General features: G+C 43.9%; 1 protein-coding gene across 24 annotated transcripts in view; it reads right to left on the bottom strand.

The window, feature by feature from the left end:
* KALRN (kalirin RhoGEF kinase) overlaps positions 1 to 22,539 on the bottom strand; it is a 690,448-nt gene that overhangs the window by 627,562 nt on the left and 40,347 nt on the right. For 5 of the 24 annotated variants that reach the window (XM_021933119.2, XM_031662355.1, XM_031662366.1 and 2 more), the window contains exon 1: positions 1,301 to 14,550. The exons of 16 other annotated variants lie outside the window; for them this stretch is intronic. In XM_021933119.2, coding sequence (XP_021788811.2) covers positions 1,301 to 1,367 — 67 coding nt within the window. In that variant the 5' untranslated portion in view covers positions 1,368 to 14,550. Of the gene's footprint in view, positions 1 to 1,300; positions 14,551 to 22,539 lie in introns of those variants that run through there. 3 more of the 24 variants (XM_031662287.1, XM_031662341.1, XM_031662299.1) reach the window with 3 other exon arrangements.

Genomic DNA, 22,539 nt, shown 5'->3' with positions numbered 1-22,539 from the left:
AGAGGTTAAGCAACTTGCCTGAGGTCACACAGATAAGGAGGATTCACACCTAGTGGTCTCTTCTCCCTTCTCCCAGTCTATAATCTTCATCAGTAGGAAGTTCTGGTTCCCTTCTTAACGCCCTCATCTCAAGTCTGGGCTCCCACTGGCCTGTTTCTCGGTGCTAGTGAGAAACTGCTTTTAGTGTGTGCTGGTTTGGTTTCCTCCATCTTTGTTTTCTCCCCTGATAAGGGTCCTGGTTCACCTGCTCTGTGCAGCTCTCTGCTTCCATCTGGTATTGATCTCCTGGCACACTAAGACTATTCCTCATACAGATGAATACACCTTGGGCTGTATAGCAAGGCTTCCCCAGGGCCATCTTTCCCAATAAGAGTTTGATATCGTTCTTGACAAAACCTCTTAAAGAAGCCAAAGCTTTTAAAAATAATATTCAACATTTTAAAAAATCAATTACCAAACAAGTTCACAGTGGCTTTTCCTTTCAAAAGAACATCTGGATTTGTGTCACATTATCAGGACACTTTAATTGCATTAATATTTGATGATAAAATGTATTAAGGTCAGATTAACCTGAGAAATAAAACTGATTTTCTCTTTTCTTTCCACTACCTGCAAATTCTGTACCGGCTCTGTCTATAGATAATCAAAAAAGGGAACTATCCTCAGGATAGGTACTAATAGTTCCGTGAAGCTAAGAAGTGCACAGGCAGGAACTCAGCATTTACTAAGCACCTACTGTGTGCACCAGATATGATGTTATATATTTTACATCTATGAATTAAACAATAGCTCCAGAGCAACCCCAGCACATAGGTCTTACCGTGCCCATTTCATAGATGGGTAAACAAGCTCAGAAAAGTCACATAAATCAGGCTAAGGTCAGTGGCAGAGCTGAGATTTGAGCCTGAGTCTGTTTGCCCCCAGCTTCTAGCTGCAGGAATCATTCTCCTTCTGCACTGCTTCTCAGAGAGTTCTGTCAAGAGCCCTGCAAGACAGGACTTAACTTGTATTTGACTAGAGTACTGAGCTTGATGAAAAACCCAGCAAGAAATGAGATCCTGTTACACAGATGCTCCCCAAATGACCCTGTGCTCCTGATTCCCAGCTGGGTCATACATGTCCCCAGAAAAATAGCCTTTCTTTACTTTCCATGGGTTTGCTACTTGCCTCTGTTTCATTCCTTCTCTCTCTTCTTGACCCCCCTCCCCTCTCTGCTGTGTCTTTCTGCATGTCTCTTTATGTCTCTATGTGTATTTATCTCTCTCAGTCTCTCACACAACCATACACACACTCAGGATACCTCGATCCAGCAGCCGGAGCAAGCGGAGATACCAGAGATACCACTGGTCCCAGAAGCGGTCCGTCATCCCACCCTGAACTCATCCTTCACAGCCAGTCCCCTCGGCAGAGCCTCATCCCACCACCGCTGACTCGAGGAGGCCGGAATCACTTGACGCTGGGCTCGCACACAGCCTGCTCTAAGCAAATGCCTGCCTGCAAAGACAGCCACCAGTCCTCCCACACAGAGGCTGACTGTGCCGGGAGCCGGTTTCACAGCAACAAAGGAACAAGTGCAGAACAACGCCGTGTGCAGACCGAGCCTGCCTGGACCCAAGGGGAGGTCGGAGATGCGTGGGAGGGAGTCAGGAAGGGCTTTCGCAAAGACGCGAGGTTTGCAGTGGTCTTGAGAATGAAACTCCACAGTCAAGTCCATGTGTTAAATTTTTTTCCAGCATCTCCTGCCATCCTGGCTTCCATGCCTCCCACACCAGAGGCCAGTGGCTCCTCCAGTAGAATGTGGGATGGGAAGCCAGAAGCTCAGCCATTTTGGACTTTGAGGCCAGTCCAGGAGCCCGGGAGCCTTACTGCCTCACTGCCTCACTGCCTCACTGCCGGGACCACCGGCTCTCCTTGCCCAAGACTGCAGGACCTGCATGACTAGTAAAAGGCCACAGATCCTTTTTTCCTACGTCCCTTCATGGAACCTTTGTTATAGTAGAGACAGCATGGGCTCTGAAGCATGGGCTCTATAGTAGAGACAGTCATGGGTCCAAATCCTGGTTGCCACTTAATACTTGCCTGGCCTCGATGAAGTTATTCAGCTCCCTGTGCCTCAGCTTCCTCCTCTGTAAACCAGAGAGAACAGTATTTGTGAGCCTCAAAGCAAAAGAATATGTTTCTGGTGTCGCACCTGGTATATACTGGTAGATACGAGGTTCTCCCTTACCTCTCAACCCCTCTCCCTCTTGCCAGACTCTCAATTCCCCACACGTTCATACATCCCACGGTTTTCTATCCCCAGGCCTTTGCTCCTGCCCTTCCTGCCAGTAGCATGCTCTCCCCACTCTCCTACCTCATCATGGCCAAATGCTCCTAGTTTTTCCAACAAATAACTCAAATGCCACAGAATCCAGGCAGACTTCCCTGATCTTCCTTCCTTTATATTTTATTTTTTTCATTCCACCTTCTCCTTTGTATATGACTCTTCTTCCTTACTTACCCATAAACTCCATGAAGGTAGGATCTGCTTTTTAATCATCTTTGTGTCCCTCAAAGAACACTGAACTTCGCAATTACTCAAGTAATTACTAACTGGACAAATGAACATGCAAGGGCATCTGAGTCCCCAATACAATGTTGTTTTCAAGGCAAGGAGAAGAGTAAGCTGCAGAGACCTCAGCCCCTGGGCATTGTCTAAGGCCTTTGGGGCATGATGGGGTGCCCAGTCCTTGCCCCACACACAGCCCGTCTTACAGTAGGCCAGCCTGTGACCCAAGTGACTGGGAGTGCTACTCACTGAAATGAAACCTGAGGAGTCCCCAGGTCTAGGAAGACCTTGTTCTCCAAGCCTAAAAACTACCCAACAGCCATCTGCACATTCATCACAGCTCTGTGCAGCTTAGGCCATGCCAGCAATGCCTTCTCACTGTCCTAGCAGAAATGGTGGTCTCCAGGCCTCCTGGTCTCCATCAGGCAACTGGCAGGCATGTCTCCCTCGGCACCAGCTCTTCCTTGGAACTTATACCTCCAAGATGAGACAGGCTGCCGATTTCTGAAGAACTCAGACCTGGGAGGAGGCACGTCCAGGGGGTAGAAGCCAGGAGGGAGAGGGAGAAAGCTAGCAGAGCCACAACCTCCACCGCCTGCCCCTGCCCCCCAGATGCCTTGTGGTTTCTTCTTAAAGGGCAGCATTGGGTCTCGGCAGAGATATCACCACCCAAGAAGCTACCTCTCAGGCTCTGTTAGCATTATTTTCTTATTACCCTAAATGGACAAGACTCCAGTGTGTAGTTAACACAAGAATGCAAACCCCTCCTCCTCCCTCCAGAGAGAAGTAACCCGGTGTTCTGCCCTTCACAAATAACAAGAATTCATCGCTCACGTGTGGCCAGTACTTTTTCATTCACAAAGTACTTTCATAACTATCATCTCCTGCTTGCCCTGCAAGGTCTGTAGGATAGGAATCACTTTCTCCAGTATACAGAAGAGAAAACCCATGTTCCACAAGATTAAATAACTTGTTTAAGGTCAGGTAACTCGTAGGTGCCCATCTGTCTCCTTCCTGAGAGTTTCAGGGGCACTAAGAGATTCCTGGGAAATTGTGACATGTTTCACTAAGATATGGCAGCCCTCCAGTAGGGCAGGACCTGGGGAAACATGGCTGTTTCCTAACAGGAACCCTGAGGGAGGCCCCTCCAGGGCGGGGCTGACATGCCATGGGCACAGATTGAGTGGAGGGTCCAAATGTGGCTACTTATTAACTAAGGGCTTTTTATCTTTTTCTTTGGCCCTTGACTTATAACTGCAGAGAGAGTGCATCTCCAAATAAGAATGCCAAAAAGACTTTTTCTAACACAACTTGGGAGAAATCTGAAACGGGAGGCTCCCATCGTGGCAGGAGACCTAGACAGAGAGGGGCAGGGGAAGAGCATCTGACTATGAGGCTGAAAGTCCCAGAGAGTGCCCTAACGGTGCTAGTGCTACAAGTCTCATTCTTGGGGCTGGAGAAAGAAGCTGGCCCTGTTCCCCTCCCTCCAAAAAAATCAAGGGCAAAACAGTCCACACAGTCTCATTTGCAGAGGAAAAGGGAATAAAGACTGTCAAGAATAATATGGGTGCAAGCACTTCCCCCGCAAACAGACCTAAGAACATAAGCAATGCCCATCGGGTCAGCCCCAGGGTGAACCCATTCAGCCCGGAGTTTTACTCAAGATTGGCTTCAACCCATCAAGCTGGGCTCCTTGGAGCTCCCCAGCCCACCACTGCTCATTTCTTCATCTCCCACAGAGCCTCCTAAGTCTTACTTGAAATGTAGCCCCTCCAGAAGTTGAATAAAATGTTCCAAGAGACTGTCGGCATTGCCATTTAACTGCAGTGCAATTAGAAAGGATATTGGCCAGGACACAGCCTTATTAGTAGGTTTTTGTTGTTGTTTTTGTTTTGTCTTATACAATGCTTCCACAGTGGCTCCTTCTTTCCTCATGGTCAAAGCAAGCACAGCTATTCCCTTTGGCATGTTTCCTCCAGCCCACCCAGCTGGCTATAGAGACATGTTTTCCAGGGTCAGGCAGTGTCACCAGGCCAGCAACAGCCCATCCACTCCAGAGGGCCGATGCCCATCCGGAGGTTCAGCAGTTATTTGATATCACAACATGGATGTGTTCCTTTCTCTTCGATGTTCCTTCTTCTTTCCTTGGCACCGTTCTTTCTCCCTCTCTTCACCCACCCCAACTTGAAAACACTGTGTTCCCAATCAGATAAAGCCAGCACAAGTGTATGGAGCAGAAGGCAAGCAGCACGGAGGGAGGAGAGATCCAACCACATCTCAAATCTTTCCCACTCATCTCCTGGGACAACAATGGCCATTGTTCCCTCAGCAGCACTGACCCAACTCCTCAGACACATGGACCTATCTGGCAAGTGAAGGCAACACAGAAGGTAGCATAGTTGCTGGTATCTGCAAACCAAAGTGAAGACCATCCACAGACATACTGATCTGCCCCAGGAAGCGGGCTCCACCCAGCTACCATTTTGCCCTGCAAGCTGTGCTTCAGTTGTAACATGAATCAAACACTCCAGTAGACAGCATTCTCAGCCACCTCCCACACCACTTCTGCCCCCTTGGCGATTAGCGCCCAAGTGGTGGAGTGGAGCCCGGGGCAACACATTCTCACGGATGCCATTTCAAGGGTGGCTTGGACCCCTGCCAGTCTCTCCCATGAGTTTAGTGTCCCTAGGTGAACGGGCTTCTTAGGTCCACACCTGAGGACAGTATCTACAGCAAGTATCACCTAGACACTGAAATTCAAGTCCACCTCTCCCAAGAGGCCCTTTCCAGCTAACCTCACACATTCTCTATCTCAGAAGTTCTCAAAGTTTAATGGGCAGCAGAATCACCTTAGAGGGTTGGTTATCCATGCAGATAACGAGGCCTCATTCCCAGAGGCCTGCATTTTTAACAAGCTCCCCAGAGAGTTCTGCGATGGTGATCCATCCACTTCAGTCCCTGCTCTCCTCTCCTACCCTCAGCACTGGCTTCGTGTCACTATCTTGAATTCTAGTGTGTACCCCACCTCCCCCAACACCCTGAGAGTCCAGTAGGGAGGGAGAGTCTAAGTCCTCCATTAGAGTATGCTCACCTGGAAGGCAGAGGGGCCTCTCTCCTTTCAAGGCCCAGTAGAGGGCCCCACATGGAGGGGTGAGAAGCTGCCAGCCAGGAGGCTGAGAAATCAGCCTTGCCTCTCCACAGGCTCCAGAAAGCCTTCGTTCTGCCACAGTTCCACTGCACATCTGTACAACGGCTTTAAATGTCACCTCAAATATCAGGCCAGGCAGCAGGAGGGAAAGGCAGAAGCTAATTATTCTGCCTTGCCTCGGCTTTTGTGTAGCTTTCACCTGGCTCACCTCCGACCTCTGCTGAGGATCTTTAACTCTGCCTTGGCTGAGGCATGGCCAGCTCATGGAAGACAACCTTTCACTGCCCTGGGCTCTAAACCACCTTGTTAAGTGGTGAAAACCTGACCCCTCCTTACTGCTTCTCTGGGGGCTTCTAGTTCCCCCAGCAGTCAATAGAACCCCCAGGTTGCACTGAATCTCTAACACAGCATGCCACCCCAATACCCCCCACTGCCCACCCAAGAGCCAGTCCCCTCTCCTCCTTCATGACCTTATGAAGCTTATCTATCCTGGGCCCCATGCCCTCTCCATTAAGTCGTGTGAAAAGTACCATGACAACTTCATCCCATCCAAGGTATTTATGATGACAGCTTAATATTTAGGCCCTCAGGAAATATTCCTATTTTGGCAAAAGATAAAGCCTACGTCAAAGGAAGACATAGAGGAGTGCAGGCCTTAGGTAAGCAGTGGTGGGGGTGGATATCTGCAGTCAGGGAGCAGAGTCCATGACTCCCTTCCCTAGGTCTTCACAGGCATGTCCCTGTGAGGCCATCCCAATGAAGTCAATCACGGAAGTTGGTGCTCCTTCCATCTTCCCTCACTGCCCTGACCTCCCATTTCCTACTCAGCATGAACACCTGGTTGGCTGCCTTCCCCAAGGCACCTACATTGCAAAGGAGTTCTTGAGGGAAAAAAAAAAAAAAAAAGCTGGTAAATATTTGGAGAGACCCTCTCAGAACTGATCCATGAGCCTCTGCAATCCAGAGTTCACTATTACCTCCTCTGTTTCCCTCGCAGCCAGTCACACAGTTCCTCCATCTCATTTCTACCAAGAGTCATTTCTCTGCCCATCAAAGGAGGTAGTGTTACTTCATGGCTGACAGGAGGCCGTTCACTCCTCAGGAGGTCTGGCTTCTCTTAAATGTTCCTCACATCTCTCAGTCCCTGAGGTCACCATCAGAGAATCAGGAAGCTAAGTTGCCAGTCACCACAGCTGAAGCCTCACTCCTTAGGCCAGGCGGAGCCCTCCTGTGAACCTCTACCTGCTCTCTCCATCCCATGCCCTTCTCCATCCCCTCCAGGAACTTTTCCAGATAGCCCCCTTCAGCAGGTCTGCCCAGTAAAATCAGGCACCATACCATGAGGACTGGGACTGATAATAATGAATGTGAAGTTCAACCATATCAAAAGGAATCCACTGTATTGTCAAATAAATGCTAAATTTTGGTTAGCACATATCTAGAGCTCAGCATTTTTTTTCTACTTAGTCCCTTTTTGCTATAGTCCCTTGAGTATTTTTGTCTGTTTATGGAAAGTATATAATCTGTGTGTGTTACACAGGGCCACCCACTGTTAAATCAGAATATCTGACTCACCTGAATGCCCTGGCTCCCTACATACATACACATTGAGCTGGATAATGAAATTACTTGCACACTAGCCAATGTGAATTCTCTCTTCCTTGGTTCTTATTTTCAAAAAGAAAAAATAAAACTATTTGCAAAGATCACCTTACTTTTCAACAAATGAACTCTGCTTATGGTTCTTAAAAATAATTGAGTCTCATAATTTCTATAAACCTTTTTATACCTTCTGTACCATTAATTTCCAAGCCTTCGAGGTATTGGGAAAGGGCTGAGGCTTTGGAATAACTTCCCACATCTCAGTTTCTTCATCTTTTGAATGAAGATAAGACTATTCCCATAAAACTTGAACTTTTCATGAGGAAAAGACAAAACAGCATATAAAATCCAAAGCACTACACTTAATACATAGTGGATACTTCATAAAGGTTAGTGCATTCTCCTGCAACAAAAACAAGCTCAGGTCACGCTGAAATTCTCAATTCATGGGACCAGAGTTAAGAGTCAAGTCACTGCTCCAAGTTTCCCAGGCTTCTCTACCTGCCCTTCAGGAGGGGGCAGATTCTTAGAGCTTACATTTCCTCTAATTCCTGTGACACTCTCCTTCCCTCACTAGGGAAATGAAAATGTCCAGCTGCCCCAACTCATCTGATCTCCTCTTTCTGACACAGGTTGGAAAGTCCACTGGAGATTCAATTATGAAAACTATTTTGACTATACCTTGTGACACACGTGGATGACCCTCAGCACTGGGGAGAAGAGAAACAATACAAAGTTCCTGATGGACCATCAGCATAGTGAACAGCAATTATTTGGCATCCCGAAAAGTCCATCAATCCTGGCCTCACGTCACGCACTCAATAAAGCCTAAAGATATTCATGGAAAAAAAAAAACTATAAAACTTCAAGAAGAAAAATTTTTATAGTCTTAGGGTTGGATGGTTTTCCTAAGCAAGACACAAAACTCAGTATATTGGCTTATATACACATTTTTTAAAATTTTTTGAAGGATATACAAATCACCAAAGGAGAACAGGAGGCTGAAGAATAGTAGTTAGAAGGATAACCTTTTACTGTAAATCATCTTACACATTTTAAATTTTGACCCTTGGACTGCATCACCTAACCCTTTAAAAGACATTTTAAAATAATGGAGTCAATAATAGATACAACTGTTCTTGGCGTCTAGCTGCTTTGTTGTGAGAAGGCTAAGCCACATGGAAAGGCCATGTGGAAGAGAACTACAGATGCTGGTTGAGACCCTCAGCTAGTCCCAGCCCCCTCCCAGCCACCAGAGGAAGCCCACCCTGGAGCTGCCAGCTATCCCAGCACCCCAACAGATACCACATGGAGCAGAAGAACTGCCTGGTAAGCCCCACAATTATGAGAATGATAAATTGATGCTCTAAGTGGCTAAGATTTGGGGTGGTTTGTTACAGTGTAATAGGTAACGAAACAGAGCCACTGGTGCATGCAGAGCAAAGTAAAGCCCCACGATTCGATGAGATCACCAAGGAGATGTTGAAAACGATTGTGCCTTCTTTCATCTAGAAGGCAAAAAGCATGGTTAGTCTCAGGACCACATCTATTTGTTAATAGCTTGCTCTCTACTCTTCTTAGAATTCTGAAGATGGGGTTGTCACAGAGGGTGTCTAATTAACATGCTTGTTTGAATTATAAAAAGTGAAATTAGACTTTCTCTGACAGGAAGTAGGTATGTCTAATTTGGCTACTTGCTTTGACAATCAGATTTGCCTTTCCCGTTTCATATAAATCCATAGCTCCAAGATTTTGAAGAAAATGTGTTTAAAGCCTATTATAATATGCAACATGCTAGAAAATGTATTATTTGCAACCTTTAAACTCATGGTAAAAAAAAAATGTTTAGGTATCCACTTAAATGTGTGAAGGGGCATAAAGTTTTCAATATTCTTTTAGAGCATACAGAAGCAAAAAAAGTCTGATGCCCACTGAATGACAGTATACCTTCACAAAGAAACACTATGCAGCTATGAATAAAGAATGATAAGGCTTTCTGTGAATTGATATGAAAAGATGTTCAAGACATACTGTTGGGTTAAAAATGCAAAGCATAGAGCAGGATAGTTAGTATTCACCTGCTTTTGATCAGAAAGGGATAACAAGTATGGATTCTGATTTGCTTATATTTATAAAAAGAAATACTGGGAGGGTTCCCAGTAAACTAATACTGATGGTTACCTATGGAAAAAGTGGCTTGGTAGACAGGTATATGGGTCACATAAAGACCTATTTATTTTGTACTAATTTTTGAACACTGTGAGTACATTATATTTTCATATATTTTAAGTCCTCACAGAATAAAATAGTAGATAAAATTGCAAAAACATGAACATTAAAAGATAATGCAGGAGGTAAATATTTGCCATGGTTGCAACAATAAATTATACAAAGGGTTAATATCTCTAATTTACAAAAAGTTCCTAGAAATCATTAAGAAAAAGTTAACAACCTGGTATAAAAATAAGTAAAGATTACGAACAGGCAACCCACAGATGAGGAAATATAAATGATTGATAAAAAGTAAAAAGAGGTTGACCATTACTAATGATGAAGGAAATGCAAATAAGCAATAACAGCATGCCACATTTTACCTATAAGATTGCCCCCAGCAAAACACACACACACACACATACACACACACACAACAAAACAACCAACCTAGTAGGAGACTAAATTGATATAATATTCTTCCAAGTCAATTTGGCAGTACAATCAACAATTCTAAAGTATATAGCCTTCAACCTAGCAATTCTTCTAAGATTCTCACCTACTGAAATATCTGTACTTATACACACATTGCAGTGTATTCTATAATAGAAAAAAAGAAAGGAAAGAAAAAACCTAAATGTCCCACAATAAGGAACTAATAAGATAAATTATGACACAGCCTACATTATACTTAGAAACCATTAACAAAAGCAAGCAGTTTTATATGTAGTAACATGAAGGGTTCCATGATCTATTATTGAATGAAAGGGTTCCGTGATCTATTATTGAAGGAAAGGATATGATTTGTGAAATAATTGGAAACAATTCTTATTATCCCACTTTTTGTGAAAATAGATATATAAATATATATATACACACTATCAGTATGTATTTCACTATGCATAGAAGAGTTCTAGTAGTATATATATATATATATATACACACACACCAAACTATTAACAGTAGTTATCCCTGAAGAATGAAGAAAGGTAGTTAGAGAATTGTGTTTTATAAAATTTTATGTTGTTATAATTTTTTAACTATAAGCACTTGTTACTCTGGTAATTTTCAAAGCATTTAAATATTGAAGCTGCTACTAAAGTAGCAGCTCAAATCTTTTCTGAAAAAGGAGGAGCACGGCAGCAATTTCTTTCTCTACCCCCTACTCATAAGGTCTAGAATATGAAATTGTCTTCAGAGAACCCACAGGTCACAGTAAAAAATTCACCAGACTTATCCACCTGTTCAAGTGACTGGCAGATAGAGTTCCATCACTATATCATGAGAAAATGCTATTCATTCCCCACTTTGTTCCACATCCCTTACTTACCACAAGAGTCATGATGGGTTCTCCATAACAAGCATTCAGGAAGAACCTCAACTCCTCTCAAACCATTCATTTATCAGCCACTTAGACACCTTATGGGATTTTGGTCAGCAATGGAAACTATGTTGCATCTCAAGTTCCAGCTCTAACCAAAGGGCAGTGACTGTCCAGAGTTTTGTGTTGAAGATTATGCGGCTACTTACAGGATAGATGGGGAAAGAATGGTGCCATCAATTAGTGATGTCTGCCAAAGACAGGCAGGAAGGCAGGAAGAATTGTAATACACAGGCTTTCAAGTCAGCCATCCCTGCCCTTGTACAATGGGCTCTGACTCCCCAAACCTCAGGCTTTAAAACTTGCCATCTCTACTTAGAGTTTTATGCATCAGGTGGGGGAAGCTGAAGGTGGTGGGAGGTGGCACAGGGTAAAGTAAGGTGAAAGCTGACTGTGACTGTGTCATTATGTGGTACGTCTATCGGAAGACTGTAAAGATGTGGGGTGTCTGAGGAAAGTGAAGGGGGCCCTCACAGGTGGAGCTGTGGCTCCAAACAGCTGCATATGGAAGACTCTGAACATCTGGTTGCAGTGCTGGTCTGAGGTAAGCCCTGAGCCTGGATTCCATCTGTCACGTCTTACTGAGCTCCTTATCCCAAAGACTCAGCAATTGTGCCCACGTAAGAAACATGCCTTTCACAATTTTGAAACCTCCAAGTGCCCTGTTAATTGGCAATCCACTCATATTCCCATAACCAAAAACAGAAAAAAGAAGCCAAAGCCAAAAAAAATCCCAGAACTTCACGTGTTGTAACTAAAAACACTCAATAAACAAAGCCAGTCCTTGGGCTCCCTTGGGGAGTAATTGTCTAAGCATGCTTCTTTCTTTCAGCTGGTGAGAGAGACAGACGTGCTAAAACTGTATGGAGCTCATCTTGAAAGCATTAATTTTTCCAAACACTGATGTGCAACTCGTGCTTTTCCTGAGCAAGTGGCAGCAGGCAGTGAGGAGGCTGCTGAGGACACCCCCCCGTGCTGGGTCTGACTGTAGCAGCAACAGGGATTCAGAGGAAGTGGTCATACTGAAGCCTGGGGGAAAGTTGGGAATTTGGAAGTCAGAGGCCAAGGCCCAGCCACCATGACCTGTCACAGGGAGGGGCTGCACAACGCCCGTGCACTAAAGACTTGGGGTTGGATTACCATTTACAGACTGGAAGGAAAGAAAGCAGAACCAATGCCTTAACCCCCTTTCAGGCCCACTCCCTCGGGGCCAAGTTGGCAATCAACCAAACTATTCTTCCTCACAGCCTGTAGCTCCAACAACCACACACAGTGGCGAAGCACCAGTAGAGGTCGGCCATTTCTGGGTATTGGTCTTTAAACCATTTTCCTCCTTCTCCCCATTTAGGGATGGGAATCTACAGTGAAGAATGTGATTTGGTCATCCAGTTAAACTGTTGTTTGAGCCCCAAGTCCCTTCTCACTAGGAGGTCAGGGGCACCCTCCCTGCAGCCTGTTCACATAGGATGAGACACAAAAAAACCATCTACTGAGGCAAGGAATCTCATTGTCTGCCTGACAAATACAGACTCAACAATCAGGATATGCCACGAGTTCTGTCAGTCTTAACAAGACAATTTCCAAGTTGATTGCTACCACAAGGCCCATGCATATCTAACCACATGCCAGGATTCTCACTGGGAATCAGTGCTACACACACACAGGCATAATAATTGTTTTGTCACCACCAAGGCTCCGCAGCCAACTCCCTTCAAATGCCAATTCTAACAGTTGTGTGAGATCAGTCAAATTACTAAACTTCTTTGTGCCTCCGTTTTCTGTAAAATGGGGATGATAATAGTATTTAAATAACTTCATAAATGTAAGGGGCTTAGAATAATATCTGGCACACAGAAAGCATTGTATATGTGTTTATGATTATCATTATGTTGTCAGCCTTCACATTTCCATGCTAAGCTATCTCTTCCCTTTGGATCCCTGCATATGCTCTTCCTAGGCATGGAACACTGTTTCCCATCCTGCCTTCATCTAGTTATCTGCGCTAATTCTTCAGGTCTCTAGGAAGCCTTCCTGGCCAACTCAGCTGGGCCAGCCATCCCTGCATCTGCGCCCACCACATCCTGTACCTTTTCAACACCATATTAGTGTCCCCATATTATCATCTGTCTTCCCAACCAGGTCCTGTTCATTGGTGTATCCCTAGCACCTGGCACGGAGAAGTCACTCAATAAATATGTGCTGAATAAATGAATGGGGAATAGATGAAGGGCAGCTTTCATTCACTCAACAAGCATTTACTAAGTACCTACAAGATGTCACACCCTGGACGATGTCTGGAAATACATGAAGGAACAGAACACCAAGGCTGCTCTCTAAGAGCTCACAGAGTTTCTGCCTCCTAGCAGTAATTCAAGAAAAAAGTGGAGGTGGGTTAACTCTGCCCAAGGCAGGGGGTCAATCAAGTACCAGAAGGAAGGGGTGCTCTCAGAGGGGAATACAGGTTTACCTAGGATAGGTCTGTTTAACTGGAAACAAGCAACAGAAGCTTTGATTCTGTTTATCATGCCTGCGTGTGAAGAATCGATGTAGCTTTGCACTGATGAAAAAAGGTGGACTCTTTATTATAAGGGTGGTTTATTTACCCAAGCATCCATCTAACTCTTTCAAGAGAAACACTGGTTAGTTCATTGCATTCATGTTGTCTGCAGACTATTTTTACCACACTGTAAACTCGTCTGAACTGAAGTCACTGTTTGTCATGATCATATAGTTTATATCCTACCCCACTGCTGCCTTCCATCAGCACCAAGCACCTAACATAGTGCCCAAAGTAAAGGGACACTGCAGAGTGCAAAAGGGGCACAATTCACTCATTTGGTATCACTTCCCTTCTGCATTCCTCACCATGTTTTTTAGCTTTGTTAAAGAAGTATTTGTTGTTTCTTCTACTTTTCTGAAGCAGAACTGGCACCACCACCACCTCACCCCCCAAATAAAGCCAGCTGTGGGATTCTGGAGAAGAGTTACTTGGCTGTAGCTTTGCCAGAGTGATAGCTCAGGCCCACTGAAGGAAAAAATGGGAAACAGAATTTCTACTTATAGTAAGAAAAAGTTGGAGCAACTTTTCCCTTGGAGATTACATCAAAGATACTTGAGGTTATATTTTCCATACTAGTTGCCCTAAAAATAAGGGAACACAAGAACTTTTCCTCAATGAAGAATCCAAGCCTGGCTACCTACAGAAGGGCAATGGTGCTGCCAAACCCCAGCCTGGGAAGCCATGCAGCCTGATGCAATTGCAGCTGGGCATCCAGGGACAGCCACAGTGCCTCCATACTGCACCACCCACCCAGAACCCCAGGACCACAGTCTCACCTTCAATACTATTTTGAGGGTCATCTGTGGCATGTCTTATAACAAGTTTCTAAGCTAGATAAAAGTAAGTTAGAATTACCTGCTTATCACTTCTATTCTTTTTATGATGATACAAAGCAAGCCAGTAAGGCTGTGACTCAGGGGAAGTCCTTTTACCATGTTTACAGAGACAATTTTGTGAGGATAACTACGTGTCAAGGCACACATATGTGCACTAGGCCTGTGGATATCTGTGTGAGGATGCCTCTGTTTTTTGTTTGTTTTTGTTTTGGGGTTGTTCTTTGTTTGCCTGTTTTTTCTGAGACAGGGCATCATTCTGTCGCCCAGGCTGGAGTGCAGTGGCTTGATCTTGGCTCCCTTTCAGGCTCAAGGGATCCTCCCACCTCGGCCTCCTGAGTAGCTGGACTACAGGTGTGTGCCACCACATCTAGCTAATTTATGTATTTTTTGTAGAAACGATGTCTCCCTATGTTGTCCAGTCTGGTCTTGAACTCCTAGGTTCAAGCGATCTGCCTGCTTCAGCCTCCCAAAGTGGTGGAATTACAGGCGTGAGGCACTGTGCCCAGCTCCTTTACCTCTGTTATGCTATGATGGGGCGGGACAAATTACCTGAATAACATTGGAAATATAACCCATGAGCTTGTCACTAAAGCAGCTATGTCTCAGCCATCAGACAGTTTCCCTGGGAGAGCAACTAGACTGAGAACATATAGGTAAGACAGGCAACTGGGAGGGCACAGCTGATTTTTTCTTGATATCTTTGAGACTGAATACACTCTTGCATGGAGGTACATAAACACATTGCTCATTAAAGTGTTACCAGGATCTATCTTAAATAACACATGCCCGGGAGCAATGTGTGCTGTTCTCAATTCCCTCCACGACAGTCCTGCTACAGTAGACAGGAGAATGTCATAGAAAGTGAGTCTGGATTTCTGCTAAGCCTTTTACAAATGTCCTCCATGAAATTCTTGTATATAAGATGGTGAAAAATGAATGGGATGAGTGTATAGTTGGATAGAATTGCTGTAGATAAACTGCACGGACCAAAGTGTTTGTTAGGAGAATATAGTGAGCTTTAGGTGGAATGCAGGTCTCTGGTGATGGCCACAGAGCTCCTCCCTTAAATGTTGTATTTGACTTTTAAAACAATCACTTCCTTAGATTAGATCAAAGATATGCTTATACTATGAGCAGATGATGCAAAACTGGTATAGAGGGCTTACTATTATAATAGATGACCAAAATCAAGATGTAAAATTATCTGGGCAGATTCGAACACTAGGTCAAAATTAACAAGGGCAAATTTCATGTCTGAGATCTACATTTTAAAATAAACATATATGTATCACTCACCCAGTCTTTCGTACCTACCCTAAAGAAGCACTTGTACATGTGTACAAGGAGACGCTGCTTATGATGATTTTAAAAACCAGAAATAATCGAAGAATTGCTAAGAAAACTACAGAATATCCGCACTGCAAAATATACTATGCAGAAGATTTCCAGGACATGTTGCATGCAGAAAACTTGCAAAATGATATGTTAACCTCAAACACACATACACAAATTTACACATTTCTGCTGATATGTATCTATCTATGTAAATGCACAGAAAGGTCTGGAAGGACCCCTAATAACTAGTATCAGGATCTGCCTCCAAAGAGAAACTGAGTTGGTACAGAGTTAAAAAGGCTTTGGCTTTACGAGTAACCTCTGAAATTCAGAATGTATTTGTGTTAAACTTGTATAATTAAGCTTTCTTTTTAAAGTACGGCCTTGCTTTTAGCTTTTTTAAAAAAAAGTTTTACAGTGTGGGAAAGGATACAAATTCCTGAGCTTTCAGTTACCACAAACCTAAGAGGAGTCAGCACTGTGGAAATGCTACAGAAAGCTAACTCATACTATACAGAATATGTTAGAAGTTCAGTGTTCAGACAGCCTGCAGGTACTAGAGTTCACTAAGCTGATCATGTCTGGAACACCGGGTTGGATCCAATTCTGGCAGCAGGAACATTGGCAACATAGAATGCAACTAGAGGAAAGAAATGCTATGGGGATTCTGAAAAGCATGATGTCAGAATAATAAATATGGAACTACGACTGTTTAACCTGAAGACAAAAAGATTATGGGGGAAACAAACACATTCCTTCAAATATTTGAAGGCTTATTATATAGATGAATCACTAAACTTATGAGTTTTTCCAGAGGTAAACATGAAGACAAATAAATACAAGTGACTTTTCTATTAAAAAATAAATAAAAAGAAAAAATATTCTAACTAACAAGAATGAATGACAAAATAGCCTGTCAGGCCAGATCATGAGCTCTCTGTCATTGGAGGTACTCAACTAAAATACTGTATATAAAAAGATGTTGGGTTTTATTAGAATAAAAACTATGTAATCTTGAATATCTCCACAACTCTAATGTTCTATGATTCCATATTTTGACTGCAGAATCAATTTTCAATCAATGTATAGTCTCATCAATTCCAAATCCCACAGGTGGTATACTCTACCACCAGGTGGCAGTAGATGCCTTGGGCTCTGGGTCCTAAATGTTAGGTGTGGTTAAAAAGCACAGTTTAATACCTTTAAAAATAAAATAATAAAATAAGAGAACAGAGTGCAAGCATTAAGCCAAGAAAGTAATCCCTTTTAAAGAAAAATGTAAGTATCATTCATAATCTTTCTGATTATTCTATCACAATGATTCTTAATTCATTTGCTTTCCTCTTGTACATTCCTTTTGTACAGGGTCTACAGAGATGACCCCTTATCTTCTGTGGTCGCCTCTCTCTGGTGTCACGTTTCCTGACTTGTATACAGCTCCTCATCCCCAAGACTGTCCTTGATGCAAAAATCCCCTTGGCTTCCTCTGCAGCTGCAGATCATGTTTGCTACCACAGTCTTTCTTCCCGACCCAAGAAGAACTATCTGTAGGGTCAGAAAACACCCCAGCCTCTTTCTGCTCCTAGCCTTCCTGTTCTGTATCCACACAGCTGAAGCCACAAAACAAGCAAGCAACAAACAAAAACAGAATAGGCCCCACCCTGAAAGCATGAAAATATATGATTATCTTTTCCCAAAGAGAAGAGAATAATCTTCCACTCAGTTCTTAAAAGAGAAAACTTTCCATCTCCAGCCACAGCTGTTGGCTTGGTGTTCCTTAAAATTTGAATACAATCAACAACCCTTGTCCCAGTCCCTAGAAACCTTCCAATGTTAACAACTGCCTTGGTTGAGAGTGAGAGATCACTTCAGAAAACCTAGGACTAAGGAAGTATTTCTGTAAGTGCTTGCGAGTGAATGCAAATAAAACAAGATTTTTTAAACTGAGACTTAAAGCAATTTTACTATGTACCTGAGTCAAGGTTCTGCTCATCTTTCTAGTCTCAGGTGAAAGACCTCTTCTTCTAGCAAGCCCTGGGGATGTTAGGACTATGTTTGTTGTCTCTGCTATGTGCTCCCATATCCTCCTCAGTGTCTCCCATCACAGCCCTGTACCTCCCCAACCACAGCCCTGCACCTGCCCTGTCACCATCCTTACCACGTGCATTATGGCCACTCTACCAGCCTGTTTCCCCATTACATGACAGGGCCTAGACTGTACCTGATGCTTTTACCTCTGAGCCCCTAAACACAGTAGGACCCAATAAATATCCATGAGGCTATTATAAATAAACACATTATCAATTAACTAATTCATATGGAACCCAAGTCTAGGCAGCTGTTTCACTGAGGTAAATATCCATTCCACAAACTTTGTGTCTCTTATGCCAGGTATAGTATAGAAGGAGTCAAACCCAGGTCCTGCCCTCAAACAACATACAGTTGAGTAAGGAAGTCAAGACAAGTACACAAATACCTATGGCACAAAATATATAATGGAGCACCACAAAAAGATGAATATTAGAGGATGGAAAAACAGGAGCAAAGGCACAGAGATCACCAAGTAGTTCAAGTCACTGGAGCTAAGCCTATGGGACAGGTAATACCGGGGGCAGAACCTAGAGGTCCTTAAATAATACCTTTGAGTAGTCGGTATATTCCAGGCTAACTGCTTTATATTCATGATCTCATTTATTCTTTGAAACAATTCTATGTAAAACCCCGTATCACAAAGAAGCAAATGGGTTCACAGAAGTCAAGAAAATTGCCCATTATGTCACAGTTGATAAGTGGCAGAGCTAGGATGCACACCCAGGCCAGCCTTATGACCATGGCAGCAATGCTGCAGTGCTTTGGAGCCTGGGATGCCAAGTTTAGGAGTTGCTACTTTATCCAGTGGGAGCTACTTGGAGCAGGAGCGTGCCACGGTTCAAAGACTGTGCTTGGGAAGACGTATCAGACAGTAATGGGGAGAATAGATTGGGAGTTAGGTTTGAAGCCTATTGCAATAGTCCCAATGTTGTATCATTAAACTTCTGAACTGGAGAGTGGCAGTAGGACTGGCAAGGGGATTCAGAGCTGAGGAACTCCAGAGGAAGAGTGGGGACAATCAAGGATGATCCCAAGCTATGCACATGAATGACTGGAAGGATGAGGATTTGGAAGTGGCTCTGCATATGTGCATGCCATGGGAAAGAGTAGGAATTAATGGGTGACGGGAGACACTGAGGAGGATATGGGAGCACATAGCAGAGACAACAAACATAGTCCTAACATCCTCAGGGCTTGCTAGAAGAAGAGATCTTTCACCTGAGACTAGAAAGATGAGTAGAACCTTGACTCAGGTACATAGTAAAATTGCTTTAAGTCTCAGTTTAAAAAATCTTGTTTTATTTGCGTTCACTCGCAAGCACTTACAGAAGTCTTAAGTCCTCAGGAGCTTCAAACCAGGGGGGCAGCCTAAATCCTCCCCACTCTCTTCCTCTCCCTACGCATTGCTGCTACCTGCAAAAGCTTCCTGAATTCCCTGAGCCTTCCCACCCATTTGGGGCATCTGAGCCCAGCAACCCACAAAAGCAGAGGGGCAATAATGTGACATGAGGCATCACACGACCATGTCCACCCAGGTCTACTCTCCTCTGAGAGCCAGACTGACCCAGCACAGACAATGTCTGGTCCAAACCAACACCAAGAAGTGGAATAGCAGCAGACAGGAGTTAGAGGCCACAGGTAGTGATTCTGACTCCTTCACTGACTTCCTGTAACCTTGGACCAGAAGCTTAACTTCTCTGGATCTCAGTTTCCTAATCTGTAAACCAAGGAGTTTGAACCAGAATCAGAAGTGGCAAACTAGGGGCACACAGGACAAACTCATCTTGTAAATGGACTTTGACCAACACAATGTCTTTTAATTAGCTTCAACATTTAAAAACCAGGACATTTCACAAAGAAAGTACGTATTTGCCGCTGTTCTTGAAGCAGGAAGATCTGGCAACATGGAGCCCACATTCCTACATGGCATCAATCAGCTGGGGCTGAGTAGCTGCTGGGACACCACTCTCCAGTTTGTCACAGTCCCCACCACCCCTACTGTCCCTGATTGCTGCCACTCATCATCTATACATGGGCCATTTTGATCTTTTATGCTAATAGTATGGACCCTATAGGGATCTGAGTTCACAACCTCTACAGAAAACGATCTAAAATATCATCATTGCAAGACTCAGGAACTGGAGACATTAAACAGAAGCAAAGAGGAGTTGGGAGGGATTTTCCTTCAATGGAAGATGTGGGCTCCTCAGAGGAGCAAGGGCTTGCTACAGCGGATGAGGGTGGTTCATTAACACGTGTGTCAGGCCTGCCCACCACCCCACACCACACCCTCAACACGGCACAAGGCCAGATGACATCAGCCTTGGACACAGTCAGAGAAACTCCATCATGAAGCAATTTGCTTCCCCAGCCATTCTAATTTAACAATTAGCTTAACAACTCTGGTCAGGCACTTGCTGCTGGAGTGGAGAAACGATCCTGATCAGCAGAAGCTTCAGCCTAGAAGCTTCAGGAACTCCCTTCCTACCCCCCAACCCCAGCTTTCCTTGCTTCCCTTGGGTCTGCATCTTCTGCTCACACAGATAGATATTCTAAATATCTCCAAAGAGGTTCCACTTTCTCCTTGAGCTTCCCAATTGGGCTCCTAGGAAATTTGCCAGCAAAATTAGTTTCTCCTGCTCCCACTTCAGCCCATTCTCTTAGTCTGTCCTGCAGAGATTCTGGCCTCATCACAGAAAGCATGTCAGGCCAGTATGTGAGATGAGATGTGGAAGGAAGCCTGTACATAGGCCACACTGCAGACATAGTGGTACACTCACAAGGCTGGCAACCTTGGGCCGTTCTTGGTACAGATCCTGACTCAGAGCACAAGCTTCAGGAACGGAGTTTGCCCTGACTCAGACAGCATGCTCAGCTTCGCATCTGCATTGCCAAAGGGCCTCGTGGTAAGAACGCACCACACTCCCTCTCTACAGCTTGTCCTGCTCCTGCCTTAAGCTGCACCCCAAACCTGAATGCCAAATTTCAGAGAAAGAGAGTGAGATTATTAAGGGGAGATGAAAAAAAAAAGTTTATAAAGTCACAGTCTATTATTTGTAAATACAGTATTAGAATTCCAGGATAGATGGGGTGACGCCAGGGCCAAAAATAGCAGACCCTCAAGAAAGCAAGCATCCCTGCATGACCAGATAGAGATTTCAAAGAGAACATAGAGAAAGAAATGGCTCATAAAAATGGAACAACAACCAGGAAAATAATCAGACCAAAAATAAACCTGAGACATGCCAATGCCAAGGTCAATCCCAAAGGTTATTTTATTCCAATGGGGCCAAATCAGTGGCACCAGTTGATGATACTCTTAGTACAAGTGGTGTCCTCAAGAATGAAAATCCTTCCCAACTTGCCCTCCTTGATGGACAGGAGCGAGGTCAGGGTTGAAACTGCAGTGAGGGCATGGGAACCTGACTGACAAATGAAGTGTAAATAAATCACCAGAACCATATGGCATCCACCTGGGAGTCCTAAAGGAATTCAAGGGTGAAATTGTGGCGAGGCTGCCCAAAATGTGTAACCTCTGATTACAAAGTCACTCATGCTCTAGAACTGGCAGAGTGCCCATGTAGCCTCCATTCATAAGAAAGGATCCAGGGAGAATTCTAATTTTCATACCAGGAAAGTAGGCAGGACATAGCTTAAGAATAGGACTACGAGCATGCAAGCAAGCACGATCTATCAAAGGAAAAGACAGTACGGCTCTTATAAAAGCAAAGCTTGTTTGTAATAGTTTTTGAGAGAGTAAATATGAATGTGAATTGATGAAAATTTGTCTATTTACATAAATTTAATTTACATAAAATTTCCAAGATACTATAGTAAAAAGCTTTTTTAAGTTGAATAACAATACAACAGGAAAAACACTTTTTCAGTGAACTACTTGGAGGCCAGAAACAAAATGAAAAAATTCACTGACTCGTCTCCAAATTAAAGAAATTTTAAAAGTGCGGTTCATAAGCCATCAGGACACTAGAACTTGTCTTATATAACATTCTTGTAATGTGTAGGAGGGAGCTAACGTGAGGTACTCTATGGGTCTACACTCTTCCAGGCAGGAGAAAGAAACGCTGATCAAGAGAAATGATGGGACAGTCCTTCCGGGTTCTAAGAGTTGATGGAGAAGAGGTGACTGAGTTTCAGTGGGATGGGATCTATCTACTTTATAATAGCTCCTTAGTCTCCTCTCTCCAGATAAAATAAATTCTGGGCTCCATTCTCTGGACCTTGCAATTGTGGACTCCAAAATTTACATATGCTGGAAAACAGGAACAAATGCAGATTTAGCTCACAGAAAATGCTTCTGACTAGACTATCAAAGAGATTGTCCACTGCGTTTGGTTAAACCCTGACCAATCAGGCCTGCCATGGCCCTGCCCTTCCTTCTTCATTACAGTGCCCATTCAATGCATGGAGCTCCAGATTTAGAAATTTAGGGCACACACTCATAGAAAAGTCATTCTGAAGCTATGAACCGAGAATTCTAAAACAAACAACAGAGTATGGCTGGATTTACCCATTCCTTCAATTTTTGTTACTGCATCTCTATCTTGGACATATAGCAGGGAGCTGACTAGAAATGCAAACCTGAGTAAGCTCAGCACCCCCTGCCTAGCCCCACTGTTCCCTTGTAACCTAGCCCATCCATCTATTCTGCTTCTCCTACTACCTCCAAACTGGTAAGAGGCATTGCAACACTTTCTTAGCCTCTATCTCTGCTATCCAAGTCCCTTCATTCCTTCAAAACTACAGGCAACAGAACTTCTCCCCTCAGTCATCCTATAGCATATGATGGGACCTTGAAACTTACTACAC

The sequence above is a fragment of the Papio anubis genome, chromosome 2, assembly GCF_008728515.1.
Source record: "Papio anubis isolate 15944 chromosome 2, Panubis1.0, whole genome shotgun sequence".
NCBI lineage: Eukaryota > Metazoa > Chordata > Mammalia > Primates > Cercopithecidae > Papio > Papio anubis.
The sequence above is the reverse complement of the archived record's forward strand: the minus strand, read 5'-3'. Positions and strand labels throughout refer to the sequence as shown.